Source organism: Limulus polyphemus, unplaced genomic scaffold (assembly GCF_000517525.1).
Source record: "Limulus polyphemus unplaced genomic scaffold, Limulus_polyphemus-2.1.2 Scaffold450, whole genome shotgun sequence".
Classification (NCBI taxonomy): Eukaryota; Metazoa; Arthropoda; class Merostomata; order Xiphosura; family Limulidae; genus Limulus; species Limulus polyphemus.
The window spans coordinates 185,353-205,982 of NW_013666060.1; the positions used below are offsets into that span (position 1 = coordinate 185,353).

The window sequence follows — 20,630 nt, forward strand, 5'->3', positions numbered from 1 at the left end:
CTGATGATGACAAAACCTTGTCAAAACGTTGTACATTTGCTGTTATATTAAAGTTTTTCTTCATTACCCATTCAAGCCGTCTCCAGCCATTATTAGTCTCAAAGTGGGTTCCTCGTCATCGAATTTGACAAGAAAATAGTTTTAAACCAAAACTATTACTCTGCCACCACAAATTATTAATATCGGAAACGATGAGAAAATATCGCCGATTTCTATATTTCAGAGATTAACGGTAGTTTAATATAATACTTGTTAATTATCATAATAAAAGTTAGAAACCCATGAAAAATTAAGATGCTGCATAAATTTGTTTCATAATTATATTGCTCCTCTTTTATAAGTAAAGCTCAATTTCTTGGATTATTTTTAGGTTTCAGAAAGTATTCATAAAGCCAAAATGTATTTTATCTATTACAACTTAGCATGATTTTTTATAATCTAACAGTTTATTTTTGCTCGCGTGTTAACTATCATTGCAAATGCGAAGGATAAGTGGTTGAATTAAACGAGTTTTGAAATCATGCTCCGAACTCAAACAATTTGCAACCATAAATTATATACTTTATACTTCGTTGCCTAGAGTTTGTCATGAAAAATAATAAGGAATAACTTTAGAAATAATTCCGCAAATATCTTATTAAGATTTTGTTACCCAGTTCGAGCATGTGTTGGTTAGGTTTCACAGCATTTTTTATTTTGTTTTTTGTTTTTAACAGCTGAAAAGTGCAATACGCACATTTACTGCCCAAGTAAAATCAACACTTACTCCGCTTGAGAATTTATGTCTAAAACCTGAAGCGGCAACTTGGGCGAAGAACTGAATAACTTTCTTGGTGTTCTCTGTTTTTCCAGCACCCGACTCACCGCTGAAGATGAAGACGACAAATGGACAAGGATGACACAGAGGAACATGGGAGTTTTGTACACATTTTCAAGCAAATTATACACATTATATCGATAGTAAAAGGAATGATTAACAATTTTAATAGACCTACATTTAATTAATATATCACAAACAAAGTATTAACAATGTCATTTGAATAGTTTAAATATAATAAACTAGAAACAGGAATATTTATTAAAGAGCCGATGAATTACTTTCATCCAATGACAACCTTCAACAATCTACACTTCTGTTGAAAATGTGTTTAATTTTTTTTTAGTATATGTTTCATATCATTTTACGTTTCATTTTACGCTTTAATTTTTTGCATAATAAAAAACACTAGTACAAATGAAATACAAAGTTAAATTTGCATGATATCTTTGCTAGATGCCTTTACCAGTTGGTATCAGAAAAATGTCATTTATCAAAAATAACAAGCTACTCACGTGATCAACATGGATTGGTTTTCTCGATCTGTGAATAAAAACAAACATACTGTAGCTTTTTAACTTGTCGATAAAAGTTAAAACAGGGTATTCAAGTTTTATTTTTGACCTATAACAGAATTGAAAGTTGTACAAAGTAAAAGTTTTATAGACATACTACAAAGGCTTGTTTTCTTCCTCTTTAAACGCAAAGCTGCCCAATGAGCTATCTTCACAGTGCTAAGCGCAAGTATCAAACCCTACATTGTGGCGTTATAAGTCCTCAAGCTTACAGCTGAACCACCAGGGAGCAATCGTAGAGGTAAAACTAACACAAGGTACAATATATGTCATATTCTATTGTATTTAACGTGTATATTAATCATTATTGAGTAGGTTGAAAAACATATCTTATTCAAACTAAAGTTAGTGTTATAAAACTTCACATTTGATGTATCATTAAACGCGTATATCCTATATTTTCTATTGAAATGACCAATGAACATTCCAAGTGGTACTGATAAGTGCAAAATTTAGAGTTACAGTCTAGTTGTTTCTTAAATAACAAGATTTTATCGTTTTTGGGTAGATGTACATAATATAGTTGATTTAAACTTCCTGTAATGTTTCTAACAGCAAAAGAAACAGAAAACTTAGAACACTTTTCCAGAAACTTTCGAAGAACTATAATTTTAATCCGTCATATATAGAAGACACCAAAGTGTGCATAATATTAGCTAATTTATTCCTCTCTTTTTTTTAACACTTACTTCTTTCAAGTTTCAATAATTTCAAATAATTAAATTTTTGCAAATAGTAGTCCTATTATTTCATCTTAAAAAAATGTAATAAATACTCTGTATTGAAATACGAGCCAATTATGGCATCAGGCCAAATACAAATATTTGGCTCTGAGCCCTCACGGAGTCCGAAGAATGTGCTAAAAATAAAAACGACGGAAAACTGGCATAAACGTAGGATTAAGTGTATCACACCATATAAGGTACTGAGACAAACTACATCCAACTTTAGTGTAACACGTTATTTCCACCCGTAAACTGTCACCTTCCTTGTAGAAAGAGTTAAGCAATTTTTGTCTGTTTTCGTAATACTAGAGTTGTAGATCAGTTATTGTCATACATATGAACATATTTAGGATACTGTAAACTATAAATTAGTTGAAGTTTAAACAGAAGCACAGGAAACAGGTTATGCAGTTGTGTGAAAAAGTTATTTATTTAGCCGTTGAATGATTAACTTCGACATTTTAGAACTTTTTTTCATTGGTTTTATCTGTGAAGAAAAGAGACCACTTTTCTAATAATGCCAAAGAATTTCATCTGTCAACAATGAGTAAACTTAACAGTATATTTGAAGTACGTGCAAGTTTTTATAAATGCGTAATTTTGCCTTTATAACCAGTTGCTCGTTTAAACTTTTGTAATGAAAACTGAACGGCTTGAAAAACTAGATAAGCAAATCCTATGATATTGTAATTTTTCTAATTACCAAAAGTTGGCATTTTTTATAAAAACTTAAGTCTAGTTTGTTCTTGGATCTACCATATGGCACTGAGTTAGAGCTGCTTCGAATAATGTAACCACTCAATAGTAACCCTGAATACGAGAAAATCAACATTAATATTAAATATTCTTAAGATATTTATATAGATATAGATTACTTGTGGTGAATAAAGTACATTACAAAATTAACACCTACGTTCCATAATACTAGAAATGAGTGTGTGGACAAATATTTTTTTAAAGTAGGTTATTGTAAAGAAAATCTTAAAGCTATAAATTAAAAACAAGGAAAAACTCAGAAGCAAAAATATTTATCGAGATTAGGCTGAACAAAGGAAAAATAAATATTTCAAAGAGAATGATTGTGTAAGTTGAAAGTTGTAAAACTAAAGATAGCATCATAGAAAAAATCAAATGGAAAGGAAACAAATTACGGAAGATTAGGGTTGATGTTACAAGTTTAAAAATATAATATTTGGTATTTGGGACCTAGATAAATAGAGATAAAGTTTGACGGTTTCAAACAATGTTTTTCTAGAAAGTAGCGAGCGCTATTATGAGTTGGGAGATTGAAAGATAATTTAATGGTTTTAAGGAATATAGTTTGAAATGTGAATTAAAATCTTTAAAAAACTATTTTCTGAGAATTGTTGCAGGCATACATTGCATATCTAAACAATGCATTATTCCAAGGCCACAGATATACATTAAAACATTGAAAAATAAAATACAATCTTCTAATTTCAATGGTACTCATTTTGCGATAGCTAGCACAGAACAAAGTCATTAAAAATTGATACATAAGTGAGATTGGAAGGTTTGAAAAGGTAAAAACATAGAAAAACACATTTTTTTTAAAGTTATTATAAGAAAAAAGAATTACATATATCAGTTTTGTATATTTTGCTAAAGGAAATATCATTGAGTTTTCACTATGTAAATAAAAATGTTGACTTTCTATGAAATATTTTGGTGGTAAGGCAATATTTTTTAATGCAACAAAATAAAGTTTGCGAAAAAACCCTACAGGAAAAAGATATAAAATAAAATGTTATAGTTTAGTGTACGATGAATGATAATGAAAAATTCGATTGCTTACTCTGCAACATATCGTTATAAGCACCATCAGACACGGAAAAGATATGAGGAGGCATTTCACTTCTTCTCTTGCCCTTGTACATCTGGACAACCCGGTTGGTGTAGATAGGAAAACGTTTGTAGGGATTGATGGCAACACAGAATAATCCTGAATAAGTCTGTGTAAAACACAACAAGAATTGTGATGAAGTTCAATACTTTTTAATAAGAGCCTCGCGAGAACTTCAGTGATACTGCATTCTACCTCATTACTAATTTTACTAAATGTATTCATTTTACTAGTAGTTGATCAACTAGTGTAAAAATTGTATTTTGCGTTTCAAAATATGTAAAATATGACCATACATTTTATTAGTTCAACCATTTTCGTAAAATTAAAAATATTTATTCCGATTATGAATTATAAACAAAAGATACAAACTTATATTTTAGATTAGTCACTAAACTTGTTGTTTTAAGAAACGTAAACAGCTATAATTATCAATTTTTGAAATGTTTGTTCATTTTACAACAACAAAGCAACAACAGAATATTTATAAAAATAAACCAATCTTGAATTAAAACATAAAATTATCATTTTATTCTGAAAATTGGGTATGAGCTATATCAAAGGGTAATTTGTATAAATCAATAATCAACAAAACTTTGGTGAACAATAGATAAAGCTATTATTTTATAAACAAAGATGTAGGTTTATATTACATTGATTATGTAATTTTAATTAAGCGTTAGTTTCTAAACTACTTAGTTTAAACAAAAAGTTTTATTATGTAGTTTTGTGATAAGGAAAGTAATGTGTAAATATTTTGCTCTTTGATACAGCATTTTCTATATTAGTAGTTTCAAACATTAGGGTCAAAACTAACTAAACTACATACGTTAGTATATATAATGTCTCTCTTACATATTTTAAAATACAAAAGCAACATGATAACATATTTAGGTGAATGGATAGAGCCCTTTAGGCTCAAAGGAGTAACATAAAAGTAGCTTAACTACTAAAGCATCAATATTTTAATACTTCCAGAAGTTTTATGAATATAATAAAAAACGAACGACATCATTTAGTGAAGCAGAAATAACAATATATTTAAGTAAATGTAAACAGCAAGAACACTATCAAATAAATTAAGTTCATTTTCAAAACGCCAGGATATATTTATTAATAGTAAGACTCACATTAAGGTAGAATTTGTTTGTTTTTTTTATATCAAAGATTAATTAATTACTATAATTATTGTATAGGGGTCCTATGAAATATTTAAGGTAAATGATCAATAATTTTAAGTCGAAAACATTTGATAAAGTCTAAAAAGTTTATCATAGTTGAATTTTAGAGATAAATAAAAAGTGACATTCTTTCAAGTTAAAAAGCTCTAATAAAATCAGAAATCAATTCATTTAACTATAATCTCTTTCTATTTTAGTCGCCATGGTCAGATTGCTTGTAGCCTACGAAAAACTTTTTCCCGTTTTCTTGTCGTGGATCGTGGCTTCTTCTGTAGATTGGTTTCAGTGGCGAAAAGCAAAGAAGCATTATGTTTTAATGTGAACTGAATGGAAATAAACAAGCGCAAAGCAGAGCATTTACTGTGTGAATTACGTGAATTATTAGGAGGCTTTATAATAAAATACCAAGAATCATATTGCAGTGCCAAGGATAGAAATAAAATCGTAAATCATATTATAATAATAATAATTAGTTGCAGCTAATGATGGGCACATTTATTTTGTCCCTAACAAAAGATGTAATTTTTTAATTATTATCTTGATAACGAAAATTAATTTTTATGTTATATATTATATTACGAGATTGTTCCTAAAGCACCTTTATGTTAATATATTTGTACAAATTTTAGTCGATTTCAATAATATGTGAGCAATTTAAGGACTTAGATGTATAACGTGAAAGTAAAATATTAGGTACTCTGCACAAAATTGTTTTCTATTACCTGTATTCTCCATTAAAAGCTTAAATCAGTCAGTAATAAATCGAAAATGGTGAGGATTTAAACAAAATGATAATTGATAAACCAGATTATTTGACTTATTTCTTAAAATAATGTATTTGTTAACAACTTTTAATAGGTTTTATTCTGATTTAGAGATTAATTATTTAAAAAAAAAATATTGTATTCAATAGAACGAATTTAACAAACGTATAAATGAATGAAGTGTTTTTAAGACGCATATGTATATAACGTTAGTGTCTGGTACGATATATAACGTTATTGTCTGGTACGATATATAACGTTATTGTCTGGTACGATATATACCGTTAGTGTCTGGTACGAAGCTTATGGTAGGAGAAGAAGATCGTATCTCTGCAACAGAGATGGCTGTATTGGGATTAATTGAAATGTACTGAAAAATGTAGAATGAGGATAAAAACAACAATTATTAGGCCATTCTATTTGATATTTTTTGGTATTCAATCTACAAATAACCAGTTAGGATTAGAAATTCTTTAACATTTTATTATGTTCTTGAGGTTAACTGCAATAAGCTAGACTACCATGTAAGAGAAAATAGAACTAATTCATTGATGGTTTGGACTAATTTTTTTATGTATATTCTCTGCTCGAGAATATTGCCACTCTTTCATAAATTGATATCAGCAAAGTCTACAACACGTTACTTTGTAGATGCTTATGATTCGAAGTAGAAACATTCTGTAGCTCATTCTCATTGGCACAATATACCAAAATTATGTGAAACTTTCTTCACAATGTTGTCAATATATACATATATTAGTTTGTAAGTTTTATTCAGAATGTTCTTACTTACAGAACCATGTTAGAGCGGCTGAATAACCAGAAGGAAATAATACTTAAAAGAACGGCTAATTAAAAAGACATTTTTAAAGCCAAAATTATTAGAAATCAAGTAAAAGTGAAAAAGAAATATACAGGCACAACCATAAAATAAAGTAAAAAATACAAGCATACATATCTAAAGCAAACGATAACATGCAATTAATAAATATGGGCAAACAGCAGGTTACCGCCGATCCTTTTTGCGTTACCCAAATACTTACGTAGATAAGCTTAGAGTTGTAGCGTTCTTTCAGGTTGTACAACACACTAGCGTCGTTCAGGTAAGTTAAGTTTGACATGTCCTCGGTCTTTTCGAATTTGGGGGGATTTACTTGTTGTAGTTGTTCCTTTTTAATTTGTCGCTACATAGGAAATCGTTTCAAGGGTTGGAAATTGGGAAATGGGGTTTTTTGGGAAAGGTGGGAATTAAAATAAAAAAGATAAAACAGATTATTCAACTTGTTTTTTATAAAATCTAAGCTAAAACTAATCACTTCATAATAACATTTCCTTCTATATATACTTACGTAAATCATTTTAGAATAATATCGGTCTTTGAGATTATGCAAAACACTAGCATTGTTCAAATATGTAAGGGAAGACATATCCTCGCATTTTTCGAATTTTGGAGGGTTCACTTGCTGAAGTACATCTTTTCTGAGCACTCTCTGTGAGAAAATGGGTCAGTTTAAAGATCTACATGTACAACAGAAACCTTTCCTCCAGATTTGATTAGGTCTTCCTTATTCATGAAAGTACTAGAACACTTAAACAAAATGAAAGATCGTAGGGCTGGAATTATTGTAAACTATCTTTGTCTTGGTTCTTTAGAAGGACTACGTTTAAAAATCTATCTATGCTAAAGCCCTTTTCAGGTCAGAAAGCATTCATCAGAAAGTTCGAAACGTCATCAAACCTCAAGAACTAAATGATGAAAAGTATATAACAATTTCAACTTGATAATGTGTACTCTTGCTAAATTTCTACATAACAAAATAATAACTCTTCGATAAAAAATTTTGAAAGCTTCTTGTAATAATGGCAATAACTTTTAATTTATCTATTTGTTATGGAAAAAAATGTTGATTTCGTAAAAAAAATGTGATAATGTAGAGTAACTTTACCCTCATACTTTGTCGTAATAATATTGCTGTAATCTGTTAAATTTATGCTTGTATGAATCTCATAGTTAACACTAATGCCAACTTTTTTAGTTTTCTTAATTATTATAGTTACCAATGAAGTTAATTTTTAAACATAACGTCAAAAACATGTAAAAGACAAATTGAAATTATTTTGTATTTACATGAATTTAAAATAAAATAAGACGCTCTTTATTTTTTACTCATACATTGTTGACTTAATCAAAGTTTTTCTCCGAGTGGTTTATATAAATTCACAGATCAGATAATAATTACAATCAAATTATTAAGGACACGAATTATAGCGTCAAGTCGTTGTTACTCAGACTATTTCGTTTTATAATTAGCCCTAATTTTTACTTATTTTTAACACAATTCAACGTTTGCAAAAAACAAAAAAGAAACGTTACTTGTTTACATACAAAATAGCTTACCGAAATATATCGAAACATTCTCTATAGATAATAAAATATTTCAAATAAAAAATAAGTAGATAGCTTACCTCACCTCCGGGACAGTCAACAGTCACTGTGTCACCTTTTGTACTCACTATGTTTCCGAGTATGAATCCTTCTTTCTCATCAGGAACCCAGACCATCTTTTTGCCATCGTAAGGCTTAGTCTGGTCTTTTCGTTTTTGTTCCAGAGAGACGAACAAGAAATCAGTGGGATCTGGATCTTCTTCCTGTACCATCGTGCTGAAGTTGTAGCTCAGTTACGATCAGAAGTAACAGCAGTTAGGATCAACTAGGCCTAATTAGGCTTAACAAACAAGCACAAAAGTACAGAGCAGCCCTGGAGCTTTCCTGTAGGTAAATAAAAATTAAGATGAGATCATCAACGATAACTTCTAATAAATGTGAGATAGAGGGTACTGGTTTGTTTAAGCAATTAATAACGCATTTTGTTGGACATGAAATTGACAGAAAACATTGATGTTCGTGCTTAAGCTCTTCAAATGTTTATTGAAATTACATAATAATAGAAAACTAATAACTATCCAACTAATATCTATAAGAGGAAAACAGGAAAAGGTGACTTCGTTTTACAATTTTCTTATTATAAGCTTGTTTGTTTGTTTTTGAATTTCGCGCAAACCTACACGAGGGCTATCTGCGCTAGCCGTCCCTAATTTAGCAGTGTAAGACTAGAGGGAAGGCAGCTAGTCATCACCACCCACCGCCAACTCTTGGGCTACTCTTTTACCAGCGAATAGTGAGATTGACCGTTACATTATAACGCCCCCACGACTGAAAGGGCGAGCATGTTTGGTGTGACGGGGATTCGAACCCGCGACCCTCAGATTGCGAGTCGAATGCCCTAACCACCTGGCCATGCCGGGCCATATGTTATAAGCTAAATTGGAAAGTGCGTTTAAAACATTCTACACTGAAAACTGCGTATCAGTACAAGAAAGTTTGCAAAAAATGTCCTCATGCCGAAGGAATCGAACAGAGACTATATCTCAGAGCAATATTAAATAAAACCATATTTTGTTTTCATAAAAATCTTTTTTAAACAAATGAAAATGCTGCTGCCAAAAATTTAAGATTTACAAAGTAATCATTTCAGCTAAGTATACAATTTTTTTATAATGCATTAAAGCAGAATTAACGCAAACAGGTTCCTTGCAAATTTCAGTTAACCTATAAGAATCAACTCTAAAAAGAAAAATATAAATCTATTGAAAGAAAGAAGTATGATGAATACGAATATGATATCCTTTCATGATGAATATCAGTAAAAATTCATACCAACCAATCATAATGATAATCTTAAAAAAAACTACTACAGCGATTATCTTTATAATCTTTATCCAACTTTTAGGTACTTTATCCAACTTCTAACGTTTTCATCATCTTAGCTGTTATTATGAGATAAAGCTAAGTATTCCACAATGCATACACTAAAGAGTAAATAAAGATCCAACCTCCTGCACTTACGTTCAAAAGCTGTCCCAGATCATACAGATTGTGTCAAGCCTTTTAAACCACTGCAATCGGATATCGGTCTAAATCACTTTAGTAACGTAATGTAAAACATAACGTGATTGGCTTTTGCATTGATCTGGGAGTGACTGTTTGCGGTTTTGAAGCAACCATGTCTTGCCATACAAGTCTTCCAATGGCTGAAATGACGTATTCTCATTGCTCCATTTTTGGGTTAGAAAATGTTAAATACTTACTCATAAAATCTGTATTTCAATACATCCCTCTCCGTCTTTCTATGGAATGGTCCCTCGTCTTTTCTGTGCCCTATCGAAAACGAATATCTAAAAATAAATCATTACGCATAAGGCTTCAGAGCTGCTGCTACCAATATAGTTATCTTAAAGCACTTGGACAAATACTGGGCAGTAATTCTTCCAATCTTGAACAGTCGTAACTTGACATTATAAAACGTTTAAAGATCAACATTTCTAGATATTTTTTCTAATTATCTTTTCTATATCATTGTCAAGTTTATAAAAACAAATTGTGGAACTGTCTATAAAATAATATCAGCATATTTTCAGTTAAGAAGAATAAAAAGGGTATTTTATAGAATCAAGTGAGTAATATATATTTCGTGAGAGAAATTCTGTAATTATTGTCTCAAATTTTAAGAAACGTAAAACATATGTAATATTTGTAAAATATACGAAATATTCAGTTTTTGATGGCAAATTATCTTAAGTCTACTGTTATGGCTATTTGATATTTTTATATTCGATAAAATAATAAAATATTATATACCCTATTTTGAAACTGAAAAGCTAATAAAAATAAACGGCAGTGTTTCACTTCTGAACTTCTTCTTCACTGACAAGCCAGCATCCATCATTTTACTCGAGACCTAATCGTTACACTGTACAGTATAATAGTGTATAATGGGTTAGAGTATTATCTCAAACATTCTATTGTACTTATTTGTTTGTTGTTAAATACGATGATATAGAACTGTATATCTGTACTTTGCCTACGACTGGGATAGAATATTGGGTTTTAGTTACAAACCCTTGCTTAAGATTACTGATAAGGCACTGGGAATGCCTATTTTACATCCTACAAATTACTTTACACAATGAGAATATTTTCTGTGAGTATCCTATAGAAAGTTTGCTTTTAATGGAACTTTTTTTTTAAATAGTAAATAACCTATGACTGGTTTAAGAACCTAACGTACCACGAAAACTTCTGTGGAAACATTGTTGATATGAATCTGATTTTACAGTATTTTTTTTTTTAATGATGAATAAACATTTAGGTAATATCTTGGTATAAAGCTGCTCACGTCAAAACACGAAAATTTGGTATAGCTTTCTCTACTATTGAAATAAACGATTACTGGCTAATCATAGCATATATTGAACCAGGACTTTTCAATTATAGATAAAGGACGTTTTATCAGTTATATCTTAAACTTGACACTTCATAATCAAAAGGATGTCATTTGAAAAAAACAACAACCTTCTTCTTGGTTACAAGAAGTGAATTCAAAGTAATTTAAAAAAAAAAGATGTACAAAATCATTGGCTGGGTGTTTTGGAGGATACATTTGTTTGCTTGCTTCTTTTTGGATATTCACACAAAGCTACTCAAGGGCTATTTGAAATGCTGTCCCTTATTTTGAATCTATTGACTAAAGAAAAGGTAGCTACTTAACAACAATCAACGCCAACTATTATGTTACTTTTAGGTAACCAAAATAATGGAATTTGACTGTTCCCGTTATAACGCATCTATGCCCCCAAAGTGAGGAACGCTTTTTTTTATTGTTGTTGTTTTGTGATAACGAGACGCGAAATTGGACCCACAGATCCACAGTAACAACTGAGCCACGTTCGGCCCATTAAAGGAGAAAAGTTTTAATAATTTTCTGAAACAATTCGGAGAAATTGATTTAATACGTCATACAAGTTTTCAGAAAAAAAAATAACTACACAATAATTGGGTTTTTGGCTGTTACTCAATACTAGAAATTCTGTGTGGAATCTCTGAAAGCGTGCTAGTCTTAAATTTACTTATTTACTTTTTTTTACCTGCATAATATTATAAGGTTATCATATTTTTTTATATAGTGCATACATAAATATTTAATTTGTAAAATATACAGTAACTATAACTGAGGCTTATCCTGTGCCGAATGTTTCAATGTGATGTACTTGAGAATGTGTATACATAAAGGTGAGAGGCACAAGTGCTAATCTCTTAACAGAACACATGTGCTTATAAACCAACAATCATACTAACTATAAAGAACCACGTTCATCGCAAAATCTAAGTTCATGCTGTAGATGTGGCTTAGAATGAATAGTCGTTCATATTTTTACGTTAAACTTAAGGTTATTTTCACGTCAGAGACAATATGGCTTTCGGGCTGTTTTGTATTATCTCCTCTAATGTAATAAAATCAACGTGGGAGTGATAATACACCCTGTTTCCATTTCATTTCTCAACAAATATATATTTCTTTGTTTACGACACATAAAACCAATATTGTAAATCGTTCCCTTCATGAACACGGTAATTAATATATACAACTACATCTCCTTGTGTAGTTTTTAATAACACAAGTCTGCGAATTTAAACTTCATAAAAGTTGTTTTGGTTTTAATAACGGATTTTTCATAATTCAGCTACGTAGATTTCGAAAATATTAATTTTTTTTCTATCACATAAATAGACACTTTTTTCTATCACGTGAGAATTTTTTTTTACAAATCGGGATGAAAAAAACTCTTACTTAGATCAAAGTATTATTTCGTTGACCATAATGAACATTTTTTATTATTAAGTTTGTTTACAAAAATACAAACTAACTGAAGAAAAGGGAAGAACATTGATGTCAAACGAATATGCTTCCCCATTCATCCTGATTTTTTTCGTGAAATCTACCTTCTTTTAATCTCAAAACTACGTGTTGTGGTCTTTCTTTTATATATTGCGTTGTGACGTTTTGTGAGAAATCTGGACGTGATGGGGAAAGGTGGATATCTTTTTCAGATTCGGCGTACAGGAATTATTGTAGAACGTGTACACATTTCAAGACAATAAAACCATCGCAAGCCTGTGTAATTAATAGTTAATTCCTTGTTTGATATATTATACTCTATGCGAAGGATATTTTTTGTCTGTTTATTTGTTTGCTATTAAACGCAACGCCACACAATGCAATATTTATGCTGTGCCAACAGTGTGTATCAAAACTCTGTTTTTAACGTTACAAGCCTTCAGACTTACTGCTAAGCCACTGATGATTTGTTTGGGTCTTTAAATTGCATGATGGGATCGGCTATACTTTTATAATGAGCCCAAAGCTTAAAGTACTGAGATTATTAAGCAGCATGGCTCCTCAAACCTTGGACAGACTAACCCCCAGTCAATGCCCGGAACTAAAACGTTATATCAAACAAACATGACCCAAAAATCCTGCGAACGTTTAGAATTCAAATTTCGAGTAGACTTGTAGTCCCAGAGAAGCTATAAATAGGTAATCCTGTCACATAATATATATATTCGTTTCATAAACTTTTACGAGTATGCTATGCTAAATTCCCTAATTAAGAATCAAGTAATGTAAAAATAACTTCAGTTTCAAACTGAAACTTAATTAGATTAATAGTAGTCGTTACACGTAGAGGCTTCCAACAAGAACGTTCATTGAGAATTACTGTGAATGCGTAGACAAGAATATATGTGTAATATTCCCTCTATTTTATATAATATAATTCGAGTAAGTGGAGTTTTGGATTTTTTTCCCACTCGACTACTAGTAAATATTTATAGGAAATATTAATTGGAAGCACAGATATCGTAAGACATTTTAGCATGGATGAGATTTTGACAAAGGTACTATATAGATATCCAAGAAAATAGAACAAAGGTATTACTGACACAGTAAACTCTACAGACTTTTCTAGCAAACGGGTGTTTTGAATAAGCTATTCATGTGAGCAGGAAAGAGTTAAACAAGAGAGCAAATGTGAGTTTGAATTTCATAACAGTCAAGGAGCATGATGTTACCTTAGTTAGTTTGTTTGTCTTAGCAAAAAGAAAAAGATGCATAATAGGCTATGTGCGCCGTAACCACTCCAAGGATCCACATTTTACCATTACTAGCATAAAATACACGGGCTCCGCTGCTGGGTTCATAAACCCCTCTCATGATTCACAGAGGCTTCAATGTACTGATCAATTTCCTCTATTATCCCCAATTACTTTTATAGCCACCCAAAAGGGGTCCATATTCGAAAAAAAAAACACAATTAAGACACCAGCCTGTGGTGTCTGAGCACGTGTGCCATATTTGGTCTGGCGAGCTTATGAGTTGGGGATATGAACTTCTACACCCCATCATGTCTAGGTGACTTTTTGAGATGTAGACCCCTCTTGGTAGGTGGGCTACGCCATACAGATAAGGACATCCTCTGAGCCACCCCAAGTCTGCCTGCCAATTTTGTTCCTGGTAGGTTCCAAACTGTGTGAAGAATTCGTAGACAAACAAACAAATCTACACACAACTTGAATTAATTAGCGTTATAAACCCTTAAGCTTACCGTTGATTCACGGGGGGCTTTACTATTAATCATGGAATCACACGTGAGTTTGAGTGTCGCAAAGATTAAAGTTTGTAAGGCTGGCTGCCGTTAATCAACTTAACATAAGGGAGCTTCATTGTTGTAGGAGTCGAAATGGGAGAAGCTACAGTTAATCAACATAGCGCGTGTGAGATTGGGCGAAGTAAAGTTAAGGTACTTGAGACTAGCACTAACCAAGACACCATCCGTAAGCGTGTTATAACAGTTAAGGGCCACGAGATTACCGTTCGTTACAAAAACTATGGCGAGAGCCAGTGAGCGTGAAATGATATTATCTTTAACAAAAAACAAACAAACTAACTAATACTTGGTCCTGTTTCATCTAACTACAGTTATACTCATAAATATTTAATAATAGCGAGTTATCACCTTGTTCCGAAATAGTAAGAGACAGAGTTGTTTTTGGCATGAAACTCCTACATTTATAAACGGAGCCTAATAACATTCTATCATATTTAAAGAATCGAAACTCTCAGGAGTTTAAATATAACGCTTTTATTCTAAGTGCAATTCATTGTAAACACTTATTTTGAACTGGGATTACAGTTGTTTTACCCACATTTTGCCAAAGTGTATTTGCATGATACAGCATTTCTTAACTGTTTTTCTAGTGTAGTAACATTTATAATTGTAGAAATTAGTTTAACCACTTAATTGCTCCGTTTGTTATAATAGCAAATTAGCAAACAAACTGCGTTTACAATATATTTTCAAACAGTTTTATAACACAATTTATAGTTTAAAATATTAAGATTTGATATATTGTTTCTATTTCTAATTTAAGTACTGATAAACAAGTAAAGGAAGGCGGTAGTACTCGAACAGAACTGGGATCCATGCTTTCTGTATGGTTTTAATTATTTATTTTCATCACCACAAGTAGGCATGTCAGTTCAAAAATTGATAATTTCCATAAACGCTATAAACTAAGACATATAGAGCAATTCTTGAATTAAATCACATCGTATGTATGTTAGCTTTGACTCCTGGTAAGGAAAAGTGGTTCTGCGTAATAAATAACTGTCCACTATGAAACAAGTCATACAAAACTTAACTTTTAACGTGTTATCATTTGTAAGTTTCTCACGCCAAAAGCTATTTTCTTCTAGCTTGTTTTGTTGCTACATGTTACAAAGTATACTTTAAGAGTGACAAGGAGCACTGTAATAAAAAATGAGCATTCTACACTCATTCTTCGAAGTAGTTTCTTTCTTGTACGAGCCTTCAAGGTTCGGAAACTTCGGCGTTTAACAACAAAACAAATAGTTGACATTCTTACATATAGCTCTTAATGAAAATGAATGTGTGTTAAGACATCTCAGGAAACTCAAAATTCCAGTAATGCAGAATCTAGCCTATTCCTGAGTGTTGCTTTTGGGCTGTGTGATGTTTGTAATAAAACACAAATCACCTGTGTCAAAAACGTGCATTCTTACTCGAGAAGAAAAGTTAAATAAAGGTTTATGTAAACAAACATTTCATACATGACATTTTGAGAATCAGTGCTTTTTATATGATGCATTATTGCACCGAACTCCATTTACAAGATCAACGGTTATTAAAAAAAATGGTAATGTAGGAAAGCTTAATTTAAATATCCAAATTTTCTGGGCTCACATTCAAATTTCTATTTAAGTTACAACTCTCAACTGTAAAATAATTGTCTCTTTCGTCTAATAATCAGGCTTATGATTTATTGTGGTATTTTGGTTAAACGTAGATAAACTGATTTGTGTTTTTGACTATGTTATGAATAATTATGAAAGAAAATTAATAAAGTTACATCACTTGATTACACACCTGACCTAATAGAGAGACATGGTGAAGTTACATCACTTGATTATACACCTGACCTAATAGAGAGAGACATAGTGAAGTTACATCACTTGATTACACACCTGACCTAATAGAGAGACATAATGAAGTTACACTATGTCTCTCCATTAGGTCAGGTGTGTAATCAAGTGACCATTAGGTCAGGTGTGTAATCAAGTGATGTAACTTCATTATGTCTCTCTATTAGGTCAGGTGTGTAATCAAGTGATGTAACTTCAAGAGACATACATATATTTCTTATTCTCCAAAGACAGTAACTACCCTTTCTTTTTGTTGCTTGTAATAACATGTGACGTATTAATATACAAAATGGTATTAGGTATATCCTACTCATGATCACATGACATTTACTTATGAGTAACTTCCAGGCTACAAAGTTATAAATTTGATTTTAATCTTACAGTTACTCACTACTGATTTTTTTTTCGCCTTCTAAAACAATATCGAAGTCAATATACAGAATTCTTCATTCTTTTACACATAGCTGTGCGAAGTCAGTTTGGATTACATTTGATTCTATCAGTTTCCATCGAACTGAAAATTTCGAAATCTAACACTGTTTATAAGTCATCTATTTTTCAAAGAAACTCTTTGCTCAATGAAAACGGCCTGTTGGTTAAGAGTTTAAATATATTAAAAATCCACCCGGTAGTGGAGAAGGTACATTGTATGATGCTACTGAATAAGGTATTGACTCTAAGAGGTCTAAGCGGTAGCGAAGAAAATGAACTGTATGATGTTAATAACTAGAATAGAGGATTGTGAACATAAATGACCCATCCGGCAGCAAATTAGTAGATTAATTTAGTCAGTAGTGGAGGATATAAAGTATATAGCATTATTAAACAGAATACTGATTTTAAACCACAACACAATCAATAACGGAAGATATAAATTGTATGATATTACAAAATATGTAGTGTGTATCAACTTAGAATGATGTGGTGTTTAAAGTTTACAGAGTTGACAGTTTTCTATTCTTTAGATAGAAATTAAAAGTATATATATATATATTCAATAAAATATTTTAGGTAAGAAACCATGTAATTTGTTTTTTATTTTGGGTAAGATGAGCTTCCCGTTATAACTTCAGACTTTTCATTTCTTTTCTGAATGTTTATCAATATTTTATTTTATGTTACCTTATGTTATAGGTTTCATAACTTTGGTATTATAAAGGCTAGCCTAGTAACAAATTTTGGATGAAGATAATATATAAATAAGCGTATTTTCTTCTTGTCTCTGGCCTACTCTTTGATTTAGGAATGTTAGTTGACGCACGCGAGTATTTTCGGGTCATATCCCAAAGTTCGCTGCGATTTCTAATGTTATATTTAGAAAGATAACGAGAAACACTGTTATTATAGCAAACGTGATCCCAACCCTTCATCTCAAACGACTCTAATGAGATAGAGCGAGTGAGTAGCTTAAAAAAATCAGTATCATAGTCAGTGGTGTGGATAGGAGTTTAGGGTGAAATGATGGGCGCTTGTTGTATTTGAAAATTTGTATAAGTAGTCAGTAAACAGACGATAGAATGACTATTGCATGAATGAAATAGCAACATAAAAATTGAAATTTTGTCATACTTAAGTTCCTAAAAGGATGGCTAAACGTATCACACGTTTTTAATAGACCCTTCTTAGGATCTGGTTTGTGTTTTATTGTAATTATGGTTAGAGCAAAACGCACATGTTTAACAATCAATTTCTTGATATAATTATTAGGGTACTTTACGCGTGCTACCAAATCTCACTTATGATTTTGTTTGCGTTTTGAAATTGAGAATAGAGTTATGCATGTGCTTTCAAATTCCACTAAGGATTTTGATTAATATTTAAAGTTGAAACTGTAAAACATGATAAATATGCTACCAAATCCTCCTAAGATTTTAGGTTTTGAAATTCAGACTAGAGTTATGCATGAGCTTTCAAATAACACCTTGAATATGGTTTCAGTTCTTGATATGGCAGACAGTGTTTCGACTCGCACTTTTCAACTAGTACATTATGTCAAATTCTCTTTACACACCAATATTTCGTTTAATATAAGTGTGTAACATTTTTACAGCCTTCAATAACATAGACACTATTGATGAGTTTTATCCAATCTATTTGTTTTTTGTTTTAATTTCGCGCAAAGCTACACGAGAGCTATCTGCGCTAGTCGTCCCTAATTTAGCAGTATAAGACTAGAGGGAAGGCAGCCAGTCATCACCACCCACCGCCAACTCTTAGGCTACTCTTTTACCAACGAATAGTGGGATTGACCGTCACATTATAACGTTCCCACGAGCGCCCTAACCACCTGGCCATGCCGGGCCTTTATCCAATCTAAACCAAAGTCATCTAAATATGAAATTCACTGTAAAAAAAAGAAGTCAAATGACGAATTGTCATATTTAAATGTTCTTGTTAAAGAGATAAGTATTGGCTTCCATATTTATATTTTTTATGAAAACACAAATACACAGATTTTTATAATCCTTGGAATTATTTTCAAGATTAAATAAAAATTATTGGGACTATTTAAAACTGAAATACGTACAAACAAAACTAAGTTCCAGCCTAGAATGTTTTAATCCTGAAAATGACAATTTTATAGTTTGATGTACAAAATGGTTTCCTTCTAATATTGTTGGTCAAGTAACTGTATCCTTTAATAACAAACCAAAAATTTATAATGAAAACTAAACTTCTAAAGATAACCGAATATATTGCGTTATACCCTTCATTCCCGAACAACGAACACTAAATCTACATCAATAATTGAAGCTGACAGCTGATTTTTGTGTTCCATAAGTAAGATATAGTCTATTCTTATTTTAATTAATAGTATTGGTTAGAACATTTAATATATCTAGTTTGTTATTTTCAACTTTTTATTAATATGCTTCTATTACACAGATTATTTTACATTATTAGTTTAGTATATCGAATTAGGACTAACCTAAATCTCTTAAGCTGACTGTACCTCGTCAGATATTATTGGGTTTATGGCCGAAACTATCGTTAACAGGAGGATCACCCAACTAATAAAACAGTGCATTCTAATCTTTATGAGTAAGAACATAAAAACAGTTTATGTAATTATCGAGTTGATTTTTATTTTTGATCTAAAATAAGGAAGTCCATAGTAAGGCGAATAAATGAAATTATAAAACGGCTAACATGGGAAGATGAAAAACAATAAACAAAAGACAAATTTCAATGTATCGACCAGTTTCCTTCTCATCCTCAGGTAGAGCATACGAATCAGTGTAATAGAATTACATTTGAAAATACACAATTTTAATCAGTAATAAGTTGACCACTCCACCGTTTTAAAATGCACATTTCTGAATTTTTTAGATGTTTTTGTAAAATGAGGGCGTGGCTTTTTGTCACCTTTCGTATATAGGAAGCCGTTCTCAGTTGCCATGCCGCCACATACAAGATCGTGTCACCGATTTTCACATAAAATGTTTTTATTTTCGTCTATTGCTTACAGGATAGGACCACCCATGGTTTTTCATATAATATAAAAATAAATTATTGTGCACTTTAACTCGTTGGAGTTGTCAACTTAATATTTAATCAAATCTTTGCACACGAACTGCCAGTCGAATATATATAACATTCTAAGTTAACCAGTCGTAAAGCAACTGAAATATCACTGGTGAATAGTGGGAAAGCAGGATATTTATTTGTAGTAGGGTTTTATTTCTTATTAATAGGACTTGATTTTTCATCGTTCAGTTCAACTAAAAATGTCTAGTATTAAACGAAATTCCTCTTGGATAGTGCCTTATGGGAGAGAAAGGAATAATTTGAAATGATATTTTTACACACCTCTGATTGTGAGTACAAAATGGACAAATTATGAGGAATATGGAGAAAAAAAAATCTACAGTTTACGTGATTTTCATCATAAAGTTTAGGCTTATTGATTTCTAATGTTTTGCCAGATTTCAGCATCTAAACTGTAACTTTTAATGCCATATAATGGTTTGTTGTAAGATATGGTTATAGTTAGATCAATGTTAATTACTGGTTTGTTAGAAGGTAACAATATAGAGATGTCATGTGATGGTTTGTTAAAAGAAAACAGTGTTATGTAATGGTTTGTTGTAAGATAAGATTAGATCAATGTTATTTAATGATTTGTTATAAGAAAACTGGGTTATGTAATGATTTGTTCCAAAGAAGCAGTGTCATGTAATGATTTGTTCTAAGGTATGAATAAAAAAATGTCGCTTAGTGACTTTCTCGCAACATAAAAGTAAAACGTTGTTGTGTAATGGTCTTGGTAAGGTCAATGTAAAAATGTTGTGGTATAAAGTTTT

General features: G+C 31.2%; 1 protein-coding gene across 1 annotated transcript in view; it reads right to left on the minus strand.

Annotated features, from left to right (window-relative positions):
* The window catches only part of LOC106458353 (myosin heavy chain, muscle-like), a 55,340-nt gene extending 46,756 nt beyond the window's left edge, over positions 1 to 8,584 (minus strand). Inside the window, exons 1-4 of the mRNA XM_022384538.1 lie at positions 8,393 to 8,584; positions 6,970 to 7,110; positions 3,934 to 4,090; positions 1,333 to 1,360 (exon numbers count right to left, since the gene is read on the minus strand). Of these exons, the coding sequence (XP_022240246.1) occupies positions 1,333 to 1,360; positions 3,934 to 4,090; positions 6,970 to 7,110; positions 8,393 to 8,584 (518 nt within the window). The remainder of the gene's footprint in view (positions 1 to 1,332; positions 1,361 to 3,933; positions 4,091 to 6,969; positions 7,111 to 8,392) is intronic.
* Between the last annotated feature and the right edge of the window lie 12,046 nt (positions 8,585 to 20,630).